Source organism: Setaria viridis, chromosome 5, assembly GCF_005286985.2.
Source record: "Setaria viridis chromosome 5, Setaria_viridis_v4.0, whole genome shotgun sequence".
NCBI classification, from domain to species: Eukaryota; Viridiplantae; Streptophyta; class Magnoliopsida; order Poales; family Poaceae; genus Setaria; species Setaria viridis.
In genome coordinates this window covers 7,918,495-7,940,890 of record NC_048267.2, presented here as the reverse complement: position 1 = coordinate 7,940,890, position 22,396 = coordinate 7,918,495, and the positions used below count along the sequence as shown (strand labels likewise).

General features: G+C 47.1%; 4 protein-coding genes across 6 annotated transcripts; 1 reads left to right on the top strand and 3 right to left on the bottom strand.

Annotated features, from left to right (window-relative positions):
- The first annotated feature begins 4,809 nt into the window (after positions 1 to 4,809).
- LOC117857580 (putrescine hydroxycinnamoyltransferase 1) lies at positions 4,810 to 6,765 on the top strand. Its single transcript, XM_034740324.2, has 3 exons — positions 4,810 to 5,080; positions 5,173 to 5,666; positions 5,784 to 6,765. Exons 2-3 carry the CDS (start codon positions 5,256 to 5,258, stop codon positions 6,660 to 6,662), a joined length of 1,290 nt encoding a protein of 429 aa, XP_034596215.1. The 5' UTR covers positions 4,810 to 5,080; positions 5,173 to 5,255; the 3' UTR covers positions 6,663 to 6,765.
- A 1,501-nt stretch (positions 6,766 to 8,266) lies between these two features.
- On the bottom strand, positions 8,267 to 11,831 carry LOC117857579 (uncharacterized). 3 transcript variants are annotated; one of them, XM_034740320.2, is made up of 7 exons: positions 11,614 to 11,831; positions 10,741 to 11,472; positions 10,495 to 10,644; positions 9,694 to 10,365; positions 9,097 to 9,541; positions 8,719 to 8,946; positions 8,267 to 8,579 (listed from the first exon to the last, which is right to left on the bottom strand). In XM_034740320.2, the coding sequence occupies exons 2-4, from the start codon at positions 11,242 to 11,244 to the stop codon at positions 9,841 to 9,843; spliced, it is 1,179 nt and encodes a 392-aa protein (XP_034596211.1). In that variant the 5' UTR covers positions 11,245 to 11,472; positions 11,614 to 11,831; the 3' UTR covers positions 8,267 to 8,579; positions 8,719 to 8,946; positions 9,097 to 9,541; positions 9,694 to 9,840. The 3 variants fall into 3 exon arrangements, with proteins under 3 accessions (XP_034596211.1, XP_034596212.1, XP_034596213.1); XM_034740321.2 differs by having other exon boundaries at positions 8,871 to 8,946; XM_034740322.2 differs by lacking the exon at positions 8,719 to 8,946.
- A 2,808-nt stretch (positions 11,832 to 14,639) lies between these two features.
- LOC117854721 (uncharacterized) lies at positions 14,640 to 16,536 on the bottom strand. Its single transcript, XM_034736946.2, has one exon. The coding sequence runs from the start codon at positions 16,410 to 16,412 to the stop codon at positions 15,231 to 15,233; it is 1,182 nt and encodes a 393-aa protein (XP_034592837.1). The 5' UTR covers positions 16,413 to 16,536; the 3' UTR covers positions 14,640 to 15,230.
- A 2,538-nt stretch (positions 16,537 to 19,074) lies between these two features.
- On the bottom strand, positions 19,075 to 19,922 carry LOC117858493 (uncharacterized). The gene has a single exon (XM_034741567.2). It carries the CDS (start codon positions 19,680 to 19,682, stop codon positions 19,347 to 19,349), a length of 336 nt encoding a protein of 111 aa, XP_034597458.1. The 5' UTR covers positions 19,683 to 19,922; the 3' UTR covers positions 19,075 to 19,346.
- Positions 19,923 to 22,396: the final 2,474 nt, after the last annotated feature.

Below are 22,396 nucleotides of genomic sequence, written 5' to 3'. Positions count from 1 at the left end.
GCTCTGGTGGAGAAGATTAGAGGAGGAGAAGAGGGTGGGGTGACTGACAGGCAGGTCCCACATAACAGTGGTTAACGGAGCAAACCAAAAAAACGGAACTGTTCTATCCCTCTAACCAAACATCTAACATGAAACCATCACATTTCTAAAATCAATCGTTCCATCGTACCTCACTCTCCAACCGAACGCTACCTAAAACGTGCGTAGAAATATGGGCAAAGTCAAACGCAAAATAAAAGACGGTGATGTGAAGCGGTATTGCAGGCACGCCGCACGCAGGCTGAGTAGGACACTGAGTCAACGGCCGGTAGGTGCGTACTTGACATTTAAGGGAATCACAGTTTGTCGGAGCTCAATAGAGATCTTATGTGAGGTTGCCAGTCAGTTTAACAAATCTTCGGATCATCTAGATTAAGAGACAGGCATAAACAATGGAGGTCAACAACCTTAACACACTATAACGAGTAACACCTGGAAGTGCCCGCCCTTGCATCGGGTGAGTCCTTGCTGGAGGTCGCGCTTTAAGAACTGGGATGCAGATCAGCTCAAGAAATGGGATGGACCCAAGACCTTTCTGCATCCGCGAATAAATCTATCTGAAATTCTGAATATACTAATGTTGGAAAATAAAATCTAACATCCGTGAAAATCACCAACTTAAATCACCCACTAAAAAAAGTTGTTTTCAAAATCTTTTTACCGTTGAGCTCCTGAAAATCCCACCTTCCCAGCGATTTCACCGTCCCGGCACCAAAAGCCGACAACCATCATTTTTTTATCCTCTCCGCAAATTCCGCCGTGTGCCGGTCGACAAACCGCCACGCGTGCTCCGACCGCTTTCCGCAATCACCGCCGACTCTCCCTTTCTTTTTCTCATTTTCCCATATTCCTTTTTCTCTTTTCTTTTTCTTCCTTCTCTTTCTTCCTTTCTTCTTCTTCCTTCCTCCTTTTTTCTTTCTTCTTCCTAGCCGCATGCGCCTGTTTCCTCCCTGCGCACCGCACAACGCCACCGGCCCCTCCCCTGGCGCCTGCTCCTTCCCTAGCGCCTGACCACCCCGGGCCCCCTCCCCTAGCCTCACAGGCCTCGCCTCTTGCCCCAGCTTCCCGCGTGCGCCGACGAGACGCGCCGGCCGGTGCCCTCCCCCACGTCGGCCTTCGCCACTATGCTCCTCGCCGCACGAGCCCGATCCCACCACGCCATCCACGCAGAACTCCACCTCGCCACGCCACCACCCTGTGTTGGCCGAGAATCTCGGCCGCCATTAACGCTGCTCACCGACCCCGGCCCCCACACCGTCGGCCGGCGCCCCGCTGTGGTGGAACTGCCCAAATTAACCTGACTAAAATGCACTTATGTCACCTGGCACGCGATCATGCACTTTAAGCAAGTCAACTTGATCGATTGTCGGATTTCATCCGATAAACCACTTACTCAGGATCGAGAAGCATTGCTCACATGAAGGTGAGTGGGCACAGAGATTACAACATTCCCATTACATTAACATAGTTCAACAATTTATTACATCAGAGTTTTTGAAATTCAGACAAGTTTGCAAGGTGATAAACAACGAAGATGTAGAACAAGCGGAAGCTAAACGTCGATACACGATATCATGACGAAGCCGATCATGACATCAATGATCCCTGCCCTCGTCGTCCGAGGAGGGATCCCACTCGACTGTCCAACCCGGAGGGAGCTGGGTCGGCCAAGTGGTGCCAGCAGCCACACTATCGATATTACCTAAAAAGTTAAGCCACCAACAAGGCTGAGCAACTAATACTCGACTGACCCGACAGGTGATAGCTAGTTCACCAACTCCTAGACATGCAATACTTTTTGACTGTGGGTTTGTTTTGCCAAAAGCGTCTACAATTGGTCCTTACTTTCAATATTTTAGCTCAAGTTCTAAGTTTATTAACCAATCTAGATTAGCAGCTTATACTAAGCAAGCATTGTTTCCAAACAACTAGAGATCAAACATCAAGTTTAACATCCTCAAATTTCATCTTTACTCAGTGCAGAATAGCGATCAAGTAGTCCCAAACTGTGAGAGGTAGACAAATCGATTCAAATTTATTAACCATGCATGGCGATCCTAATCTCATGACATTTGTGCACCACAAAGGGTCGCTTCATTTGTCAGCCGTCCCAGTCGATCCCTTAGGCATGTGTCAGGTCCAAACTTCCTTTGGCATAAAATGCTCCATAGTCCCGACCTCTGCTGTAATGTGACCGCACTTGCACCCACATGATGCACCATGGGAACGATGTTCCAAGGACAGCAGGGGGGTATGACACGCCCCAGTTCAATCAGGTACTAGGCTTCCCTATTCCATACTAGGTATGAGATTAGTACTTTCAGACACTTGATCACGAACGCCGACACGTTTCGACCTTAGCATGTTCATTGCTAGACAGACGGGGCAAACTACCACATCGGAATCATTCCCGGTCCCGTCCGTCATCCTTATAGTTGTAGAAAGAGTAATCACACAACTCCTATAACTCGCGAGTGACAGACAATCACTCGACTTTTACCGAGTCCTATTTAGCACAACAACTACTCGACCTTAGCAACTAGTGATCAAAATAAGGTACTACGTTCATGCATCTATGGTTTCAATCAACTCCTACAACGTAAATGCACAATCATAAGCATCAACATATTTGCATCAATTTTAAATAGGGAAGCATGCACCGGGGCTTGCCTTCAGGAAAAGTTAGCGGTTCTTTGGGGTCTTGATCTAGCTCGTGCTCAACTTTCGCGTGATGTAGCTCTGCGGTGGGTTCCTCTTCCAGCATAGGGTGGAGCTCGTAGGTTCCATCGGCGATATTAGCTTCTACACGACATGCACATGCAAAGAGTTTAGATTTTTCCATGCAAAGAGTTTACATTCCGCGATTACCCTTACTCAACCACTACATTTCTATAATATGCTATACATAAAGGTCTTTTGGAGGTAACTTGTACGACTTAGTCTCCTCCACCGAGTCGCGCTTCTCATGCCTCCAGACAATCCCGTGAATCACGCTCTCAGACAATCCCGAGAATCACGCCTTCACGTTTTCAACGCCTCCACGCCTTTAATCTCGCACCCAAAGCCATGTTAGCCTCATGCCTTGAAGTTATCTTAGCCTCGCACTAGAGAGGTGCCAGCCTCATGCCCTGGTTCTTGGCTTGTTCATTCCAACGACCCTGTGTGAGACACAGTAAACAACTCGACGCTCGGGGTTAGCTTCGAGTACTCGAGGGTAAGCTTTGTTATAGCCTAGTGATCAGCGATTATCTCTTGGCTTCGAGATTGAATTTACAGAGGCGACGTGAAGCTAGCACTACTTTCACGCCAGACTAGCCCCTTGAGATTAGGGACCCTCGACCGAAGTTAATTATTTTACGAAGCTAGGTGGTTCGCCCGAAGTTAATTATTTTACGAAGCTAGGTGGTTCATGCTGAACAAAACAACCTCGAGGATGACTGTCTTTTTGGGCGTCTGACTTCTAGACGTCTGTGCCATCTTGCCATGCCGCGCAATATCTTCACAATGAAACTGTTTGCACAGCCCAGGCATTCTTCATGGAGGAAGCATGTTTTAGTACCTGGAACAATCCACTTCATCCGTTTGACCTTATCTACAAAGTATCGACTCAATAAGTGCTCCAAACAATTCAAATTGGTCTAAATTCACCCTAAATAATTTTTTCTCCGTGTGCAAGTTGTGTTTCATATTCAAATTTTGGTAGGGTGTACTTGGCATTACATGCTATTTTCAAACTATTTCAGACTTTTTGCTATTAATAATTTCATATGTTTAGATAGTTTGATATTAGTTTATTTGTAAGATATGAAAATGCATGGAATTTAATGTAGATTATGATGCCGGATATCATCTCATGAAATTGGAACCCACAACACAACACTTATGGGTAGAATTACATAAAATTCGTTAGATTATAATTTGGAAACTTTGAATTGTCTACGGAATGAGTGGAATGAGTAAGTAGACCTGAGCGAAAGTTGGACTGGATCGGGCTGACAAAAGGAGAGACATTTTAAGCTCAAAATACCTAATTAGGCCCACCTGTGAGAGCTATCGGGGTGTGGTTTTTGGGGCAGGCTGGGCTGCACATCATTTTCACGTGTAATAAAAATAAAAAAATAAAAAAGTCGGTCGGGCTCCCATTTTAATATATGACGATTAGGATCCGCTCAAATTACGACAAGATAGTTCGACTAGCTTGTGTTAAACGCGTCCATAAATATACGATATTTAGGACAAGGTAGGTAGTTCGTTCTTATCTTAAACGTTATATATTCACGGAGGGAGTATGGTTGTAGCATCCAATTCATTTAATTCTAGAAATGACTAAGCATTACTTCAGCTATGTGATCAGCAAAGATATATATGATGCAAAATGCGTCCGATTTGATTATAAGGTGGTATCGGTAGCAAATTTGGCAAGCAGGTAGCAGCTTGATCAGTGATAAATTCTCTCGAACCTCGTAATGGCTCACAAAATATGAGAAAGCTGTGGCAGAAGCATGTTTTACTGTAGAAACCAAGAACATGGATCACTTTGCAGTTTAAGCACGGAACTCATGATCTGTTTCTCGCACCATGAAAAAGTATTGCATGAATGTTTTTTCCTCACATGAACACTTATAATCATGTGAATTATGCGCTTGACAGGTTTCTTTGTGGTGCCCTGCTTCCAACCCAGTTTGTAGGAAGCAGGGCCACAAAGGCAGCCATCTAAAACCTAAATTATTTAAAGTCTACATCCAGAGAGACAGCAACGTCCGACCCAACGCAAGCGACAGCAACGTCCCCTCTCAGGCGAGCCGGCAGCCGGACGGAAGCTATTTCACGCGCCGGCGGCACGCCCCGGCGTCCGTGCAGCGCCGCACCGAACCCCGGAAACGAAAGGCTAGCACTCTCCTTTATAAGAGCAGGCTCATCTCCCTTCCTTCCTCGCGCCTCCTCCCATGCATTACTTTCCCCGAGAAGAGCCCTCTTGTTCTTCCTCGTCTCCGGCGTCCGAACGCGCCGGCCGTCTCTCCTGTGTGCGCCGCCGCGCAAGGTGAGCGTCTCGTCGTCTCGGGCAACCAAAGCACCAACCTGACCCCCATCGCCATGGTGATCACGTTCCGGTTCATCTCTTTCTCGTTCCAGGCCTGGAGACGCGAGGGGAAGCACCAATCCGTGGCGGCCGTGATCTTTCCTCGCCGGTAAATCCTTTGTGGAAATTAAAATCAATGGATTTTGAGGTGAAAGTGGTAGAGTCTTCATTTGTGGCGCCGAGCGAGCCGACACCGAGGCAGGGGCTCTGGTTGTCTTCCCTGGACATCCTGTCGGCCAATAGAGGCCACACGCCAACAGTCTACTTGTTTCACTCCGATGACACCGCTTCCGATTTCTTCGACGTGGCCAGGCTCAAGGAGGCCATGGCCAAGGCCTTGGTGCCCTTCTTCCCACTCGCTGGCCGCCTCGCCGTCGATGGCAGCGGTAGGGTAGAGATCGACTGTAACGGCGAGGGCGCACTCTTCGTTGTCGCTCGCTCTGATATCACTGTTGACGACGAGATCAAAGACGTCAAGCCGTCGCCGGAGCTAAGGAGGCAGCTTGTTCCACGCATCGAGCCATCGTCCGTAGTATTGGCCGTACAGGTCTGCAACTTCTCCTAAATTATATTAGTGCTTCCATGCTTCCTCAATCATATGTCAATTTGCATCGGTACATGATGTGTGTATGTGTGTGTGGATGCATGCTTAATTGCGTTGCAGGTGACGTTCTTCAAGTGTGGATGGGTGGCGTTAGGGACGGCCCTCCACCACGCCGCCATCGACGCCATGAGCGCGATCCACTTCTGGAAGACATGGTCGGCCTTCTCCAGGGACGGCGAACGCGCCACCGTGGAGCCCCCCTGCCACGACCGCACCCTCCTCCGCGCACGGTCCCCGCCCACCGTCCACCCCGACGCTCTCTCGACGTTCTACCCCAAGCTCGCCTTCTCCGATCCGTCGGGACCTCTCGCCACCAAAGTCTTCACCATTTCCAAGGACCGGATCGCCTCGCTAAAGCGCCTATGCGGCGGCGCGAGCACGTTCCGCGCCGTGAGCGCCCTCGTGTGGCGGTGCGCGTGCGTCGCACGGCGGCTCCCGCCGGATTCCGAAACCCGGTTCACCTCCCCGGTCAACATCCGTCGCCGGGTGAATCCGCCCCTCCCGGAACGCTACTTCGGCAACGCGTTGGTCGAGGTGGTCGTCGCCGCCGCCGCGCGGGATATCACCTCGGAGGCGTTGGCGTCCGTCGCCGGCCGCATCGGAGCCGCCATCGGTCGGGTGGACGACGAGCTGGTGCGGTCCGCGATCGACTACTTCGAGATGGCAGGTATGGGCAGCCAGTCGGCGGCGAAGGGCACCCTGCCGGAGACCGATCTGCGGGTTATCAGCTGGCTGGGCATGCCGATTTACGACGCGGATTTTGGGTGGGGGAAGCCGCAAGTGATGTGTCGTGCGGAGTCCAACCGCGGCGGGTTTTTTCACCTCATGAGCAACAGGCCGGCAGACGGCGCCGGCGGTGTCAGCGTGCTCATGTGCATGGAGGCTGCAAATATGGAGGAGCTGGAGCGGCTGCTCTATGAAGCTCTGGCCAGATGCTAGTGGCCTTCATGCGGAAGCTTATTGGTATTGTAATTGTTTCTCTCAGTAGTTGTTGTGCTCATTCTGAATTTTTTTTATATAACTAGGAGGATTAAATAATCAATCTAACAGGCTCACAAATGAACAAGGTAACGGTCTCACAGCTGGGAGAGACCATTATATTCGTGGGGTCAGGTTACTCTAGGCCAAGAAGGATAAGGGCAGATTAGGCGTAGGAAAATTATCTCTTCCTAAATTTCCAGTCTGTTTGCATTTGACAAAAAAAAAAAGAAGTGACGGCGATGGCACTCTCTAACTCAAATTTGACTAACGAGTGGTGTGAACCTGGCCAAAAAAATCATCTTCTATTGGAGTGCCCGAGGGATGTAAAGTCCACGTAACACCCCCCCTATCAAGATTAAACTACATCACCCCCTCAACTACTGAGATGTGGCCATCTGGCACGTGGACCCAACTCGTAAGTGGGCAGGTGAGGGTCCCACTCTTCTCCTCCTAGCTCCCATGGCTGCTCGCCTCGGCTTGCTCGTGCTGTGCGCCTTTGCCTCACACGGCACCTGAGTGGCCGAGTCTGGCCTCAGCGCGCACGCGGGCGAGCACGTTTTGGCACGCACGCGGCTCACCTGGCTGTGCACTGCTGCTGCTGACTTGATTAACGCTTTAGTGAAGAAGATCAGGGAAGGGAAGAGATGGCCTTCTATGGTGTATGGATTGAATTGTGCAGGGGGACAAGATTGATGTGGGCTGCTTGGATTTGGTGGCTGCGATTGGAAGGAGCTTGGAGTTGGAGTTGGGAAAGTGACCAGCGTGCAGCAGTTGTGGATTTGCTATTTGGAGAAGAAAAAGGAAGATGCTTGCATGGGAATTGGGAAGGAAAAGGAATTGTGACCAGCGTGCGCTTGGAGTTGGAGCACGTTTTTGCACCAGGACCTTTGGCGGTGGACGGATTCACGAAATCTCGACTCGTCACCTCCTTGCGGGACGCCTCGCCGACGCCGGCATTCCTCAAGCAACTCGTGCCAGGCCCCCGGCCCCTGCCGCATCTCTTGATCTGGATGTGCCAAGCCCAGCCGTATTCCACCCATCCGATGCGGCGCCGCCGTCCTTCTTCACATCGCTCACCGGGCGCGCAGACGACAGGAAGCTTCTGTTCGGCGGCCCTCGTGGAGGCAGCGGAGATGGCGATAGCGGCCCCGGTGGAGGCGGCGGAGATGGCGCAGGCAGCGCGGATGACGACTTCACGAGAGAGCAGGAAGAGAGAGATTGGCGAGGGGGTTAAAACTGAAAAGAAAATAAATGCACCACTTACATCTGGGACTACATGCCAACTTGGCTAACCGTGTCAGCGTGGCTGGCAAAACTGCTTTAGGGTGTTAAGCAGGGGGCGATCGTGCGGATGCTAATTAGAAGGACTAAACATGAGCTAATTACAAATCTAATTGCACAGAGGGAGTCTAATTCGCAAGATGAATCTATTAGAGCTAATTAATCCATCATTAGCAAATAGTTACTGTAGCACCACATTGTCAAATCATGGACGAATTAGGCTTAATAGATTCATCTCGTAAATTAGACTCCATCTGTAATTAGTATACAAACACCCGATGTGATAGGTGCTAAAGTTTAACACGGGGTACCAAACACCCGCTTAGAAAACCACTTCAGGGGGTGATTTGAACGGTTTTAGATACTTTAAAGGTCACAATACCCACAATACCTGGTTCTCTAGTTGAGGGGGTTATGTAGTCTACCATCAATACACAAGTTTTTAGCATCACGATTACTAACGAACTGGCGTACGAAAAGAACATATAATGAAAGGGCATTCCATCATAGCTTACATTGTGATGCCTCACAAATGTGCTTTTACCATCAAAGCTGCGACAGAAATGAGCACACAATACTCCGGTGCGATTCAGACTGCAAAATATGCCAGATCAACATCAAGATAAATACATTAATGTACAAACTGTTGGAAAAACATGTAATAATAATGTGTAGTTGTTATGACATGGTTTCCAATCAAGACAGTGATGATAATAAATACCCTATTTCATACCAAGATATTGTGTTGTCAGTGAATTTCAACAACTTTTAATTAGTTGATTCCCAATCTTGCTCCCATCCATCAAAAAGTTTGAAAGCAACCTCCCGCAATGCACTCTTAAGCAACTTAACCACATGCACATGGAATGCTGGTGTAAAGCTTACACATTATAATCACATTATCTTCACAGCTCCAAACATAGACAACCCACCGGTGCTCCACCAAACTAGGGAAGAATAGCTTTATACAAAAATTTGTTCAAATCATCACAGCTTATATAGAAAATGAATGAGTTATGGAAAGGAACCGTGAGCATGCTAAGCATTAATATGGTAAAAGTAAGAAATTTAGATGCATATAATAAGAAATATTATTGAGCTGAGGACTGACCATCTTGCAGTGGGGGACATCATAGCCGACCAACAAATTGTTCGCATACGGAGGGGTCCATGATATCGAATGACCCATCAAGTATGGATCCCTGTGAATTGGCAGATAGTAACATAACATTAAATTGTTACAAAAGGGATTCAAAAGAACATTGGATCAAAATAATGGGTGGAAATGAAACTCATTGTGCCATTGATCAAATTGATGAAAAGGGAAAACACCACAATGTTATAATAATAGTGAACATGCCACAAAGTCAGATTCAACAAAATGTCTCCAACAAGCACAAGGTTGGCCAACACATAATGCATCATCTAGCTGCTTGAAACGCCTCAGGATCGCATCAAATAAATCCATTGCCATCTCTGACTGGCCAATAAATTGCAATTTGACTGCAACTGTCAAGACCTCTATGTACTTTGGAATATAATGAATGAAGCATGGCCTACATAAAACGGGAAAAAGTGGATGAGAGCGAGTAAATGCCATAACTACGATATATTGGAGTAAATATAAAAAAATGTACAAATCAATTATAGAAATAATTAACCAAATGAGAATAACAGTAACTGGATTGTGGTGAGATAATGTACATACATCCTATCATTGACACCATCATCCACCAGCACCACCTTTTCCATTAACAATGATGAATTAAGATAGGCATTGCTCGGCTGGAATCCCAGCTGCCAAGGAGTCTTGGAATCTATGATAAGCAGGACAACCTTTCTAGGAGCATAGTCATCAGAAGAATCCAGTGACTGCAATGTGACATTGAGATCTATAGAACCACAACTTGGAATGATGAGCACCCAAGTATAATGTAGGCATTGCTTTCGTGATCATACAATGGGTGCTCAAAGCATTGGAAAAAATGGGATCAATCTGCTTTGATAAGTCTATCGTGGACGATGACATCATGTTATGGCGGTCAGTTGATGCTTGGCAAGATGCGCTATCCTGATGACCATTGTGCTCTGTACAACTGCTGAAACGGGCTTTTTTGCCAACTGGATCTGGTTGGTCAACCAGAGAGACACCCTTCATATCAGAACATAGCTGTCTCTTAGCGGAACAGCTAACGGAAGTTTCACTAGCTATTTGGACATCAAAAGGCTCTAATGCGGAGGATGTTACAGGGACTCTCAGAGCATGTGCCGAGGATGTAGTTGCCTCACACAAAGCCATCTGCTGAGACATAGGATGGCCAGTGCCATTGGAGTCCTGAACAGCTGCCCAGTGGTAACATAAACCAGATGGTGCCCGCAGCTAAATTTGCAGAGTAGAAAGCAATAATAAGTTCAAGTTGAATACTTCAAAACAAGCTACTAATTGCAACAAATAGATAGAATAGAAGAACAAAATAAGAATATCAAACGTGCCAACAACGAATCTGACCTTGCTATTACCAAAATCAGATTCACTACAGTCATCAGGACCGGAAAGAGTATCACCAAGAATCATAGATTTCATTGTTCCATCATTAAATGGCCGGATACGTGGGAGTATGTTGTGGTCCGTAATCCATATGCTATCAAGGTACAGGCCCTGATAACAAAATAGGTATAGAGAAATCAACAAAATGGTATAACAATAAAGATAGAATGGGACGAGCACTGTATTGTACGAGATATAATTGTATACCTGCAGGAATAGAGTACATCCCGTGATGCTCGGGACTTTTAGGTTACTCTTTAGGTCAGACTTGAGTTTCAGAACAGCATACAGCAGTCGTTGAATGACATCTTCTGACCAGTCAAATGTATGTATAACCAAAGGATCTCTAAGCGTATTCCAGTAATCCACAGAGGCATGATCATACTTTGCACCCGGAGACAGCAACAAAGACATCACATACACTACAAATGCTGCCTTAAAAGCATTTTCTTCACTCGGTGACATTGACCCACCATAGTCCCGCTCAATAACCGCCTGTGCCGCCTTGATACTAGGTTGATCCTTCGCCTCAACACCAAGGTATTCAGCTTTTATCTTAGAAACAGTTTCCTTCCCTGGCATTCCATTTTCGGCTACACTCAAGCCATGGCTGGGAATACGAAACACACGAGCAACATCTTCCTTATTAAACTGTATTTTCCTTGAATCATTGATAACCAACGTCTGTGACAACGGATCAACCCTGCTCATAATCCATAGCGCAAACTTCCTGTTGGTTTGCCTGAGAGAGGGGAAATAGAGGATACCTTCAAAGCCTATTGACTTCACTAACCCCCTCTTCCTCTCATCAAAACCTCAAACCACATCGTGTAGCTGCCTGATAGAGGACTTCGCGGACACGGTGGTTACCTCTAACCGATTGCTTGATTTCAGTAACTTTTAGGTAGCCGCGACGGGCGATTTCTTCCGTGGGAATTTCTGGACCAGCATTTGTTTCAGGTGAAAGCCGATCGAACATCAATAAAGATTGAAAACGCAAGGCCAAAATGGTAGTATATACTGACTGTAATCTGAAACTAATGTGCTTAAAGTCATAGGAAAAAGCGATGCGGATCGAACCTGCGAACTCTGCGCTCGATCTGGAGAAACGGAGCGGCCAGCTTTCTCACTCGAGCCGCGATTTGTGACAGATTGGCGCCGCATAGTGAGGAGTAACGGCGAGATTGAGCAGAGAGAGTCCTTGGGGGGTCCGAAAGGGCCGCATTTAATTTGGGGGAAGAAGAAGAAGCGCATCCGACGCTGCATTCACACCAGCGGCTTTCTGGTAAGGAGCACTAGGGAACCAGGGAATTCTTCGGACTACGTGGGGGCCAAAAGGTCTTGTTTAGTTTACCCTCAAATCCTAACTTTGACACTATGTAAAAAGAAGATTCCCCATCACATCAAACTTGCGGTACATGCATGGAGTACTGAATGTAGACGAAATCAAAAACTAATTGCACAATTTTATTGTACTTTGCGAGACGAATCTTTAGGCTACTTTGACACTATGCAAAAAGAAGATTCCCCATCACATCAAACTTGCGGTACATGCATGGAGTACTGAATGTAGACGAAATCAAAAACTAATTGCACAATTTTATTGTACTTTGCGAGATGAATCTTTTGAGCCTAATTAGTCAATATTTGGACAATAATTCACAAATACAAACGAAACGCTACAGTGTTGCTACAGTAATTTGGACACCCCAAAGTTGGGCAACTAAACAAGGCTAAAAATACTGCTCCCTACTGATCAGAACAATAAGAAGGAGTTTCATGTGTGAATCGGGGTTTGCCTTGAGGTTGACCGTCTCTGCTTATATGTATCTTTTTTTTTAATATTTAGGACCTGTTTGGATACACACTCATAATCTTTAGGACTTCACTTTTAGTCCACTTTTAGGACTTGTGCATCCAAACATATGTTATAAAAGTGCATTCATAATGTTTAGGAGTGTTATTTTCATTAGGAGCACCAAACCATCATAATGGGTCATTTTTCTTCTAAAAGTGGTCCCCAACCCATCCTTTACCCCTGTTGCCCCTCCCCTTCTCTCTCCACGGCGCTAGAAACAAAGTAGGGGTGGAGTAATTAGGGGTATAAAAGTCATTCCCCCTCTAACATCCTAAAGATTATGATTCCATCCAAACAACCCACTCATAAATTTTAGGACTACCAATTTCTAGCTCCTACACTTTATGAGTGTCCTAAAGTTTATGAGTGTGTATCCAAACAGGCCCTTACAAGCTTATGTATCTTTTGCCACACGGACCTCGGCCAATGCAACCTCGCCGGCAACAAAGATATAACGGTAGTAAGCGAGCTTGTGTCGTGCCCAAATCCTGATGAGCAGCAGTGTGAAGAACACCAGCAGAAAGAGCAGCCGCTCAGAGATTGTATGGTGGTTGTTGTCGAGCTCAACTGCTCGAGCACAGGGTGGTGGGACATGGCTGGGCGGGGCAGCAAACTAAGGATTGCTGATGAGAGTGGTGGGTGCAATGCAAGTGTGAGTGTTGCCATTCTCAGAGATTGGAAGGACCCGTTGTCATTTTGATTTTTCTTAATTTGTAAATATTATCATGCACTTAGACATACACTATATCTAGATGATACCTATCAGTTAAGTCACTGCACATACAGAAATGACATCAGAAGCGATAGGATGTTTCCTTCTGCAAATAGCTTCACAGCTGGTTAATTGCACTCTTCTTCACATGTAACTGGGAGCCACACGGGCCAACCCGTAAACTGGTTCTATGTTTAACGTTTCGTCCTTTGAGCCTTTTGCTTCTGATACCCCATCCCGACAGTAGTGCCAGTATACTACATAAAAAGGAAAAACATCATAGAAAAAAAAATTTAACTGTACTTTTATGTTTCGTCCTTCTATGCTTATAAACTGGAGTACAAAACGACCGTAAAGAACTCTTTTCCTTTTCATGAATGGGGGAAAAAGACTTGTATATAACTCTTAGACGTATATATGACAGACGCACAAGTGAACACAAGATAACAAAATAACAAGCCAGAAGCAGGAAACGACACATGCATGCAGCTGCTTATTGACCTGACCTGAGTACCTGACCCACGCAGCTGAGAACAACACATACAGTACATAGTAGACTTAAAGCAGTTCACTACTCTAGCTGCAACATCTTCATGAAGTATGTATTCATAGATATGTAACTCCAGGCAGGTTAATGGGCGTGTTTTATTTGTGGCATATTTACAATCGGACAAGCCCAGGGCCATCTGAAAGTTGCAGACTAAACCACTGAATTGCGACGAAACAATCTCAACCATTCCAAGTTTCCAACCTCACGAACCTCAAGAACTTAGCTACAAAAACATGCTTCGGCTCAACATGATGCCTAATGTAAGCTTCAGAAATCTGGATTTCTATACGGACCTGGTTTTATTTCTTGTGAAAATAAAGCATATAGAAAATGCTTCTCGCTACCCAGTGGAAATTCTGAAGAACAATGATAAGCAACAGGGAATGGGGAACATAACAGCTTTATTGATCAGTAGACAGGCTACAATGGTAGGATAGAAACCCTACTCGCCCTCCCTGGGAGGCTCTGAGTGCTAGGATCTATTTCTACCTACCTAATCTCCTGTCGTGACCTTGGCTTATAAGAAGGCCGGCCATAACAAACTCTCAACTATTATGATCTTATCTCATCTCTATCTGATCTTATTTGTATCCTGATCCAACTAACTACTGACCCAGCCATGATCCAACTAACTACTGACCCAGCCATAAAACATAGGAATTAGGCACCACATCAGCCACTAGATGGCGCCTTCTTCCTCCTGCTGTACACCTTCCTAATGAAAGAGTCCACAACAAACAAAATGTTTGAAAATTGCAAAGTAGCTACTGATTTGAAGGTCTTGCTTAGATTTACAGGAAGTCCCATGGCTACAGAAAAGATACAGAATACTGCTGCCATTTATTTAGACTAGAAAGTTCTATATATTAGCTTAAGTGCTTTCTTTCAAGGACCTATCTGCAGAAGAACAACTAAGTTAAAAATCTTCAGCCATGTGCTAGGCAGAAGAACTGACATAAAAAAACATGCTCAGTAGGGCGCCAGAATTAGTCAAACCACTTCCTTCATAGATAACCTTAACACAAACATGGACTATGATAGTCAGAGATCACTAGTGATTCTAAGCAGAGACCAAGAATTGAGCAAGCCTGCACCGTGGATAGATGCTATTGAGCATGAGTTGCACTTCTACAATTCATCTAGAAACTAAAAAAAAACGGACTTAAACATTTCAAGATGTTGAAATTAGACTCCAGAAGGCACAACACCAGCACAGGCTGCGGCATAAGCATCCACAAGACCAGGAACAGAGTCCTTGTGAGTTGTGACAGTCGCTGAACTTCCATTTGAAAGTCTACCCCCCGATTTGAGCTGTTGTGTAAAAGACTAAAAGCCCACATTGCTATTCAGCATCCCTTTGCCTGCAGGACCTTTCTGATACAATGCCGGCCACTAGCCTCCTCTCCAGGCTGTAAGTAGATAGAAACCATAAGACAAACTTGGTCTCTGAGTAGTCCAAGATCATTAGTGTTTCTATTGCAGAAACCAGAACACCAAGGACTGCTGCCAATAAGCGTGAGTTGAGTCACCATCCGTCTAAAATACAAAACAGATTTGAACATTTCAAGATGTTAGAATTAGATTTTAGAGGGCACAACACCAGCACAAGCAGCAGCATAAAAATCTGCAAGCCCAGGAAGAGAATCCTTGTGACAGTCGATGAACCTCAATTTGAAAGCCTTCTCTCCAAGTTTAGCTAATGAGAAAAAGCTCATATTGCTATTTAGCAATCCCTTTTCCTGCAGGACCTTCATGACACAATGCCGGGGTATCATTCGCTTCTCCAGGCTTAATGTAAATAGGACGGGCCTTTCAACAATGTACTGCGGCTTCAGTCCAACCTCATTGATCAGGAACGCAATCTTGCGTTGAAGGCACTCCTCAGATAGTCCTAAAATGCTTGGCAACTTGGACACTGTTGTGGAAACTTTACTCTCGCAGCAACCAAGAGTACTCTTCAAAAAATTGAGCCTGGCAGCAATGTTCTCTTTGGTGTTATTTGCGACAACCAACACCGCCCGCCAGAACATTCGCGAGCTGCGAGGCACCCCAAGCTCTTCCGCACGCAGCACTACCTCCTTGACGCGCTCTGGGCTGAAGGTAAGCACACTCCTTCTGACTGAGCACAGCTGGGCAATATCTCCAACACTTAGGCCGCACTGATGAAGAAGCACGATGTTAGGCTTGATCACCCTTTCAAGATCCGACCATAGGATGCTGCTTCCCTTCTTCATAACGTGGATGAACTTTTCGAATGAGCCGTGGAGGGAGATGAAGAACTCGAGCCTTGGACCGACGTCGCAGTTCCGGAGAGAGCGTGAGCCGACCAGGAGGAAGGAAACGATTTGGGGAGTGGACAGACCGAGGCGGTCGCGGAGATCGAGGAGGCGGGGGCCGATGTTCTTGGGCGATGACCGGAGGAGCAGCGGGTCCGCAGCGACGACGGCGGTGATGTCGGCGTGGGAGAGGCCGACGCCAGAGAGCAGGGCAAGAATGGCCTGGGGGTTGGAGGCGGAGTTGAGGCGGGACCAGGAGAGGTCCTCGAATGCCTTCTTCCTTGGTTTGGATGATTCATCGAACGCCTTCTTCGCCGTCTTGCGGGCTTGAGCTGGGGCGAGGCCGCAGGCGGCGACGAGGTACTCCTCGAGGGAGAATGGGGCGGGGGAGGTGGCGAGGAGGCGGGCGCGATGGTGCATAGGGGAGGGGAGCGGGGTGGCTGCGCGGAGGAAAGGGAGGAGGTGCCGTCGGAGGAGCATCATGGCGGCGGCGGAAGGGGCGGCGGCGATGCCCCAGTTGAGGAGGAGGGCTGCAGAAGCGAGTCCGCCCGTGAAGATGAATAGTCGTAGATTGAGAGTGAGAAGGCCGGCAGAGTAGGAGGCTTACCGGCCCAGCCCAAGCGCATGGCGCCATGGCCCAACATGCCTTTCACGTTCTTTTTATTTACTCTGTTTGTGTGCCCTGCTTTTGCTCTGTTTTCTGATCCTTCTCGTTTAGTTCCTGCACTCGCATTATCCACTAGGTTCGTCGTCCGCTAAAAAAACTCGAGAAACGCAAGATTTTCAGTCGATTTGTCATGAGTCAACAGCATGATCGCCCTCCATTAACCTTGGAGATCATGGCGTCGTGAACATGAAGCATTGATGCAGCGCCGGCGGCGGCCTCCTCTTCGCACCAGGTTCTTCCGAGAGCCATCTCCGATCCAGTCCGAGCGAGCGGGGCCGAGGCGATGGAGAGGAGGGGCGCGGCTGGCGACTGGAGATAGAAGAGTGTGCTGCAGGACAGGTGCTCTAGCTAACTGCGAAGATTAACTAGGGTAGCGAGCCCACCACGCCATGACGTGGAAGCAACTTACCCAACGCGCACGAATCTTCCGAGGTCTCCATCCGGCCGGTGGAGCGATCACCATTATTTCAGTTCCAGTTCTGGCCCTGGCACAAGCTAATATCTACGTCGACTCCATTATCCGGGCAAGCGACGTCTCCATATATCCTTGCGACTTGCGAGCGAAACGCCGATGATCGGTGTCTGTATGACAGGTGGGGCCAAGCTAAAAATCCAACGCCACCATCACCGCGCAAGCAGACGCCAGTCGACCACGCGAACGCGCATCATCGATGTCTCTCCGACAGGTGAGGCCACCGGCCACGTCTCTCTCCTCCTGGAATCTCTCGTCTTGACTGACTTGCGTGTTCACGATGTCGACGACTTACGTCATCGTCTGCCGTTGAAGCGATAGTGCGACGTCCTCCGGTGAAAGCGACCCTGCTAAAAACAGTTGGCCGGTTAAAACAGCATTTGTTGCTACAACAAATAGCCATTTGCAAGAGTAAGTACTTATTGTCCGCCCCTACGAAGTCGAGCCACGTCATCATCCATCTTTAGAAATGTTTATCTTCAGGAACGGGTAACACCATGATCTGTCTTTGTAAATTATTTTTCAGGTGTGGATGACGGCATGACCTACCCTGAAAATGTCATTCCCGCCAAAAAAAATTCGGGCATTTTTTTAAAAATTTGCCGGTACTGTTTCCCGCTAGTTCTTTAAATTTTTGGTTTCCACTAATTTTCTCTAACAATCTAGGGTACGACCGAATAGAATATGTTACATCATAAATATAAATTAACGAACCCAACGCCGAGCCCTAGGGCTAGCGCCACGAACGTGTCCACGCTGGAGATGACGTGGCAAGGCTGGGCGTAAGGGCATCTAACGTGGAGTAACGGACCTCGGCGTGAGTTTAAGTGCCTTTTTGGGAGAGTTTTCTTACCAACTTCTCCACCGGCTTTGAAGAATTACACATAGCATTCAGCATTCCGATTTGCACGCACGCATTATTAAATTCCCCGATTACACGATGGCGCTCAGAAACCACAAACTTGTTTGTGCCGGATCAGTTTAAGTGGCTGAAAGATCCATCGGGAAAGATGAGCTTGCAGGGCATAGGCATCGTTCGTTTTCTTCTTCAGCAGTCCAACAGCAGCCCAGTTCGCAGCATCTCTTCACTATATTTCTATGTGATTGCAGTCACTCATCTTTCTGATCGTCGACAAGCCAGAAGACAATGCAATCCGACTGCAACATAGCGTACATCAAGCATAATGCCAGCGATTTCGTTAGCGTCAGGTTTACAACAGAGCGCAGGTTAGCATTTGCGCAACATGGTAGCTGTAACAGTTCCTTTCGTACAATAACGCCAACATTTGGTAGTTTTGCTTCTTCAGCTCGCCTCGCCTAGCTCGGCAAGGCAAAGCTTGCCGGCGCAGGAGAGTTGTTTTGGCTCGTTCAGCTTGGCATGAAAAAAGCTTGAAAGCTCAAGCCCCGAGACAGCTAGCTAGCTGACCAAACGTCCGGCGTCTATCCTTACCAAGTTAGGCAACACAGTAACCAGCAAGGGTATCAAACACACCCTAAGCAAGTTCAGGAATTTACAGCACAATGAAAGAAAATGATGTCAAATTTGTTCAACCACGTACAAACTTCCCAAAAAACAGTCGGTTACTCTCACTGCATCTTCATGACGTTTATAGGCCCGTTCGGCTGGACTTATAAGCCGGCCGAAAAGTTGAAACGGCTGATTTGTTGTGAGAGAAAAACATTGTTAGGTGGCTGATAAGCTGAAGCGAATAGGCTGTATGTTCATAGAGATGAGAGTTAATGAACATGTGGTATAATTTATGCTCTACATATGCTCTGTTCGCATTGTTTTTTATATCTGAGCACTTATATTTTTAGGGATTCTTTTAGATAATGAATAGTACCATTTTGGGGATAGACCTGGTTATTTCTCAAGAGGAAAGCAAAAATGAATAAAAAACTAAGACTGAATTATCTCTCCCGCGAAGTTGCAGAACTTGACGGTGAGCAAGGTCGAGAAAATGTAGTGACTCGCGTTTGGACCAGTAGTCCAGTAACAGGGCAAATAACGAATTTTACAGTACTTTAGTGCAACAAGATGGGTGATACACTGGACTCTAGAACTCATTCGGCAATTGGAATAGTATAAACCGAGACTAGCATGACAGAGACCCAACTAAAATACATGGAATGGAACAACCGAAGAACACATACAGCCACGCTGCTTACTGAACCACGCAGCGGACAATAACAGGGACCATGCAAGGCATCCACACTCTGACACTCGCATCAAATAAATCCAGCTCAAGCGAGACGCCGACAACCGTGGCGGCTCAAGTCACTGGAGCAGCGAGGCCACCGCGAGGCCGGCGGACACGACGAGCGAGGCGTACACGATCTTCTTCCTCCCGGCGCCGTGACGCCGGCCGACGGGACCGTCGGAGGCCCAGACGGAGGCTGACACCTGGGTCACCCCTGCAAAGAAAGCACCCGACAGCGCGAGCAAGTAGGCGGTCTTGTTGAGCCCCGGGGGCGGCTCGCGCACGGCCATGGTTATGGCGGAGGAGGCGGCGGCGAGGCCGAGCAGGCCGCGGCCAAAGGCTTCCCGGTGAAGCTTTGGCGTCCCGCCAGCGGCCTCCCCTTCACGCCTGTTGTTGGCCGTGTCCGGTGCCATCTTGAAGCCGATGCTGCTCAAGCCCAGCACCGGCGCCGCTTCCTGTCCTGAAAACTGAAATCAATGAAGGGGGAGGCTTGCAATAGGGAGCGTGGTGGCAATGGTATTTATACTGCTGGTTGCCTCTTGCAGCCGTGCTGCCCGACTGAACCATCACAGGCGGGCCCACGCCCCTCGACAATGAACGGAGCCGCGGTGGAATGAGCAGCACCGATGAACACCGAAGAAAAGGGAGGAGGTTGAGGTTGAGGTAGGTTGAGGGACGGTCCATCTGACACTGACGCGGATGGGTTTCTAATAAACCCGCTATGTGGATCGAGTTTCTTCGAAGCACTACAATTCAACAATTCGAATAAACTAGAACTCTGAGTCGAACCCGCGCGTGCCGCCCAGGTCATGGCCACGGACGGACGCGACGACGAGGCCGGGCCGAAATTAGCTGTTCCGGCCGATGACATTTGTATTCTGGGCTACAAATGTGAAATGTTTGTCTGCAGTGCGTGCGTGCGTGTGTGCGTGACGGCTCAATGCGACGGCCCAATACGCAACCTTTGGTTTCATCTCCGGAAGTACTAGCTCCCTTACTCGGGGCCTCCTATCTTGCTAGCGGAAGCTAGTTAAGTAAGATGGCTTTAAAAGCCCACTAAAATTCTACGAGGCCCAACTGCGGTAGTGCGTTCCTTGCTATTTTCGTTTCAACAGAAACTACGGTGCGGATTATTTTTTTTATTTTTTTATTTTCTGCTACCAATCCGTGCTTCAATAGATATTCGATTTTTTATTCTGACGTCAGAATGCAAGTCGCCTCAACATTTTTACTATGTTCAACATTTTCTCAAACTTAGTTCAACAATTCAAATACACTAGGTCAACATTTGGTGTGAAAATGTTGAAGCAGTATGTTTAAAATGTTCAAGTAGTTGTTCAAAATGTTGAAATAGTACAGCCTGAATGTTGATTTTTACAAATATATTAGAAAAATGAAACTATACTTATATTGGATCTTGTTTTATTGCATTAATTCAAAATAATATGGTGGTTCAAATGGATTTCAAAACGGATAGACGGTCTAAGAGAAAATCGCGTTTGAAGTTTGAAACTCAAATTAGATTTCCATCCGTCTCCCCCGCTCAGCTGTTGGCACATGTCCATTGGATTTTCACCCGTGCCCACGAACTTGCTTTGTGCCTAAGCAAATTCACAATCTCAGTCGTTGCACAAATCTCCAACAATGGAAGCCAAGTAGGAAACAAAATTCTGGAAGCCACATAGTTCCCGCCCTTACTCTGCTTTGCTTTTGGTAGATGATGTAAAGATGTACTCCTTCCGTCCCATGAAGAGTGCAAATTTTAACTTTTTTTCAGATAGATAAACAGTGCAAATTTTGTGGGATTTTTTTGAATCCTAGAATCGCACGATTCATGGTATGGAGGGAGTATGCTCTAATGCTCACGTAAAATTTGGGGTGAGAATTTGTTTATGTAACGACAAGAAAAAAAAAGACAAATCAGCATGTGAAATTTGGGCTGAACTGAAATTCTGGGCTCCAAAGTAGCTAGCTGCTCTGCCCGATTATGTTTTTAGTAACAATATTCTGGGCTGCTAATGCGAAATGTCTGTCCGAACTGCAGTGAGCCCAAGTAGCTTTGTGACTCAGAATGCAAATGTTACTACTACGAAGATGTGGCCTCTGATTCTTGTGTTGCCATTGCCCATCCCGCTATCCAACCACTGAAATCCGCCAGTTCTTCATTTGTACGTATTAAAAGCAACGAAAACACTGGTAACAGTCAGGCGACTGCTTCCGTTTCTTGTCGCAGTCGATGAACTCGGTCCGCCGTCTGATGCTGCTCCGACAGCTCCGCTTACTAGTTGGTGCTAAGTGACCAAGTTTTTCATTTGTATTTCAGTGGCCTGATTGGGGGCACTCAAGAAAGCTAGGCATTCGACAGAATGCAAACGCATTTTTTTTAAGAAAAAAGGGGCTGCAAACGCATTTTGCTGAAATTGTTGCTATGCGACGGGACCTCGTAGAGTTGAAACCAAAAGCCGACAACTTGAAAAGTAACCAAGAGTGATCACTCCCAACAGATGAATGGTCGATCGATGCTTGCGCGGAACAAGCGCGCCCAAAAGCGATGCATGGACGACTAGACGAGAAAGCTGTAATAATTAAAAGGAGGAGGAAATGTATGTGCAATGCCCGAAAGAATTAATAAAATAAGATGAGCTAAAAGAAAAACCGAAATGGAACCTCGTAGCCCCCGTTTTCTTAGATGCATCGTGTGTTACGATGATGGCCTGAAAGCTGGCTTAATTAACATGATCGGTCTCAGGGACGGGTCGTCGCGCCACCTGATCGACGAAGTAGTAGGAGTATTTAGCCTGGCATGGATGATCGTACGTATCATACAGCGCTGCTGTAGCCGTATCACAGTCGAGTGAGCGGCCTGAGGGGTGCGGTTATGGATCGCACAAGGTGACAGCCTTCAGCTTACCTGCAGCTTGATTGGTGGATCGCGTGAGGATTGTTGGACTTCACGGGAAAATAATCGAGTGGACTACCAGTTCGTTGGAGTTGGTGATGTCATCCACATACAAGCAGATTCAAAAATTAAAAAAATCATAACTCTTGAATCAGACCTTCAAATCAACGACACTCAACGGCCTTGGTTTGCTTCTTTTTTTTTTACTTTCCCCTCTTCAATTTGAAC

Excerpts from the sequence above, each read along its gene's own strand:
- LOC117857580 (XM_034740324.2), top strand. The coding sequence starts at position 5,256 with ATGGATTTTGAGGTGAAAGTGGTAGAGTCTTCATTTGTGGCGCCGAGC. Across the intron at positions 5,667-5,783 it reads CCGTAGTATTGGCCGTACAG|GTGACGTTCTTCAAGTGTGG; the intron begins GTCTGCAACTTC and ends ATTGCGTTGCAG.
- LOC117854721 (XM_034736946.2), bottom strand. The coding sequence starts at position 16,412 with ATGATGCTCCTCCGACGGCACCTCCTCCCTTTCCTCCGCGCAGCCACC.
- LOC117857579 (XM_034740320.2), bottom strand. The coding sequence starts at position 11,244 with ATGAGCAGGGTTGATCCGTTGTCACAGACGTTGGTTATCAATGATTCA. Across the intron at positions 10,645-10,740 it reads GATGTACTCTATTCCTGCAG|GGCCTGTACCTTGATAGCAT; the intron begins GTATACAATTAT and ends TTTTGTTATCAG. Across the intron at positions 10,366-10,494 it reads CTGATTTTGGTAATAGCAAG|CTGCGGGCACCATCTGGTTT; the intron begins GTCAGATTCGTT and ends CTGCAAATTTAG.
- LOC117858493 (XM_034741567.2), bottom strand. The coding sequence starts at position 19,682 with ATGGCACCGGACACGGCCAACAACAGGCGTGAAGGGGAGGCCGCTGGC.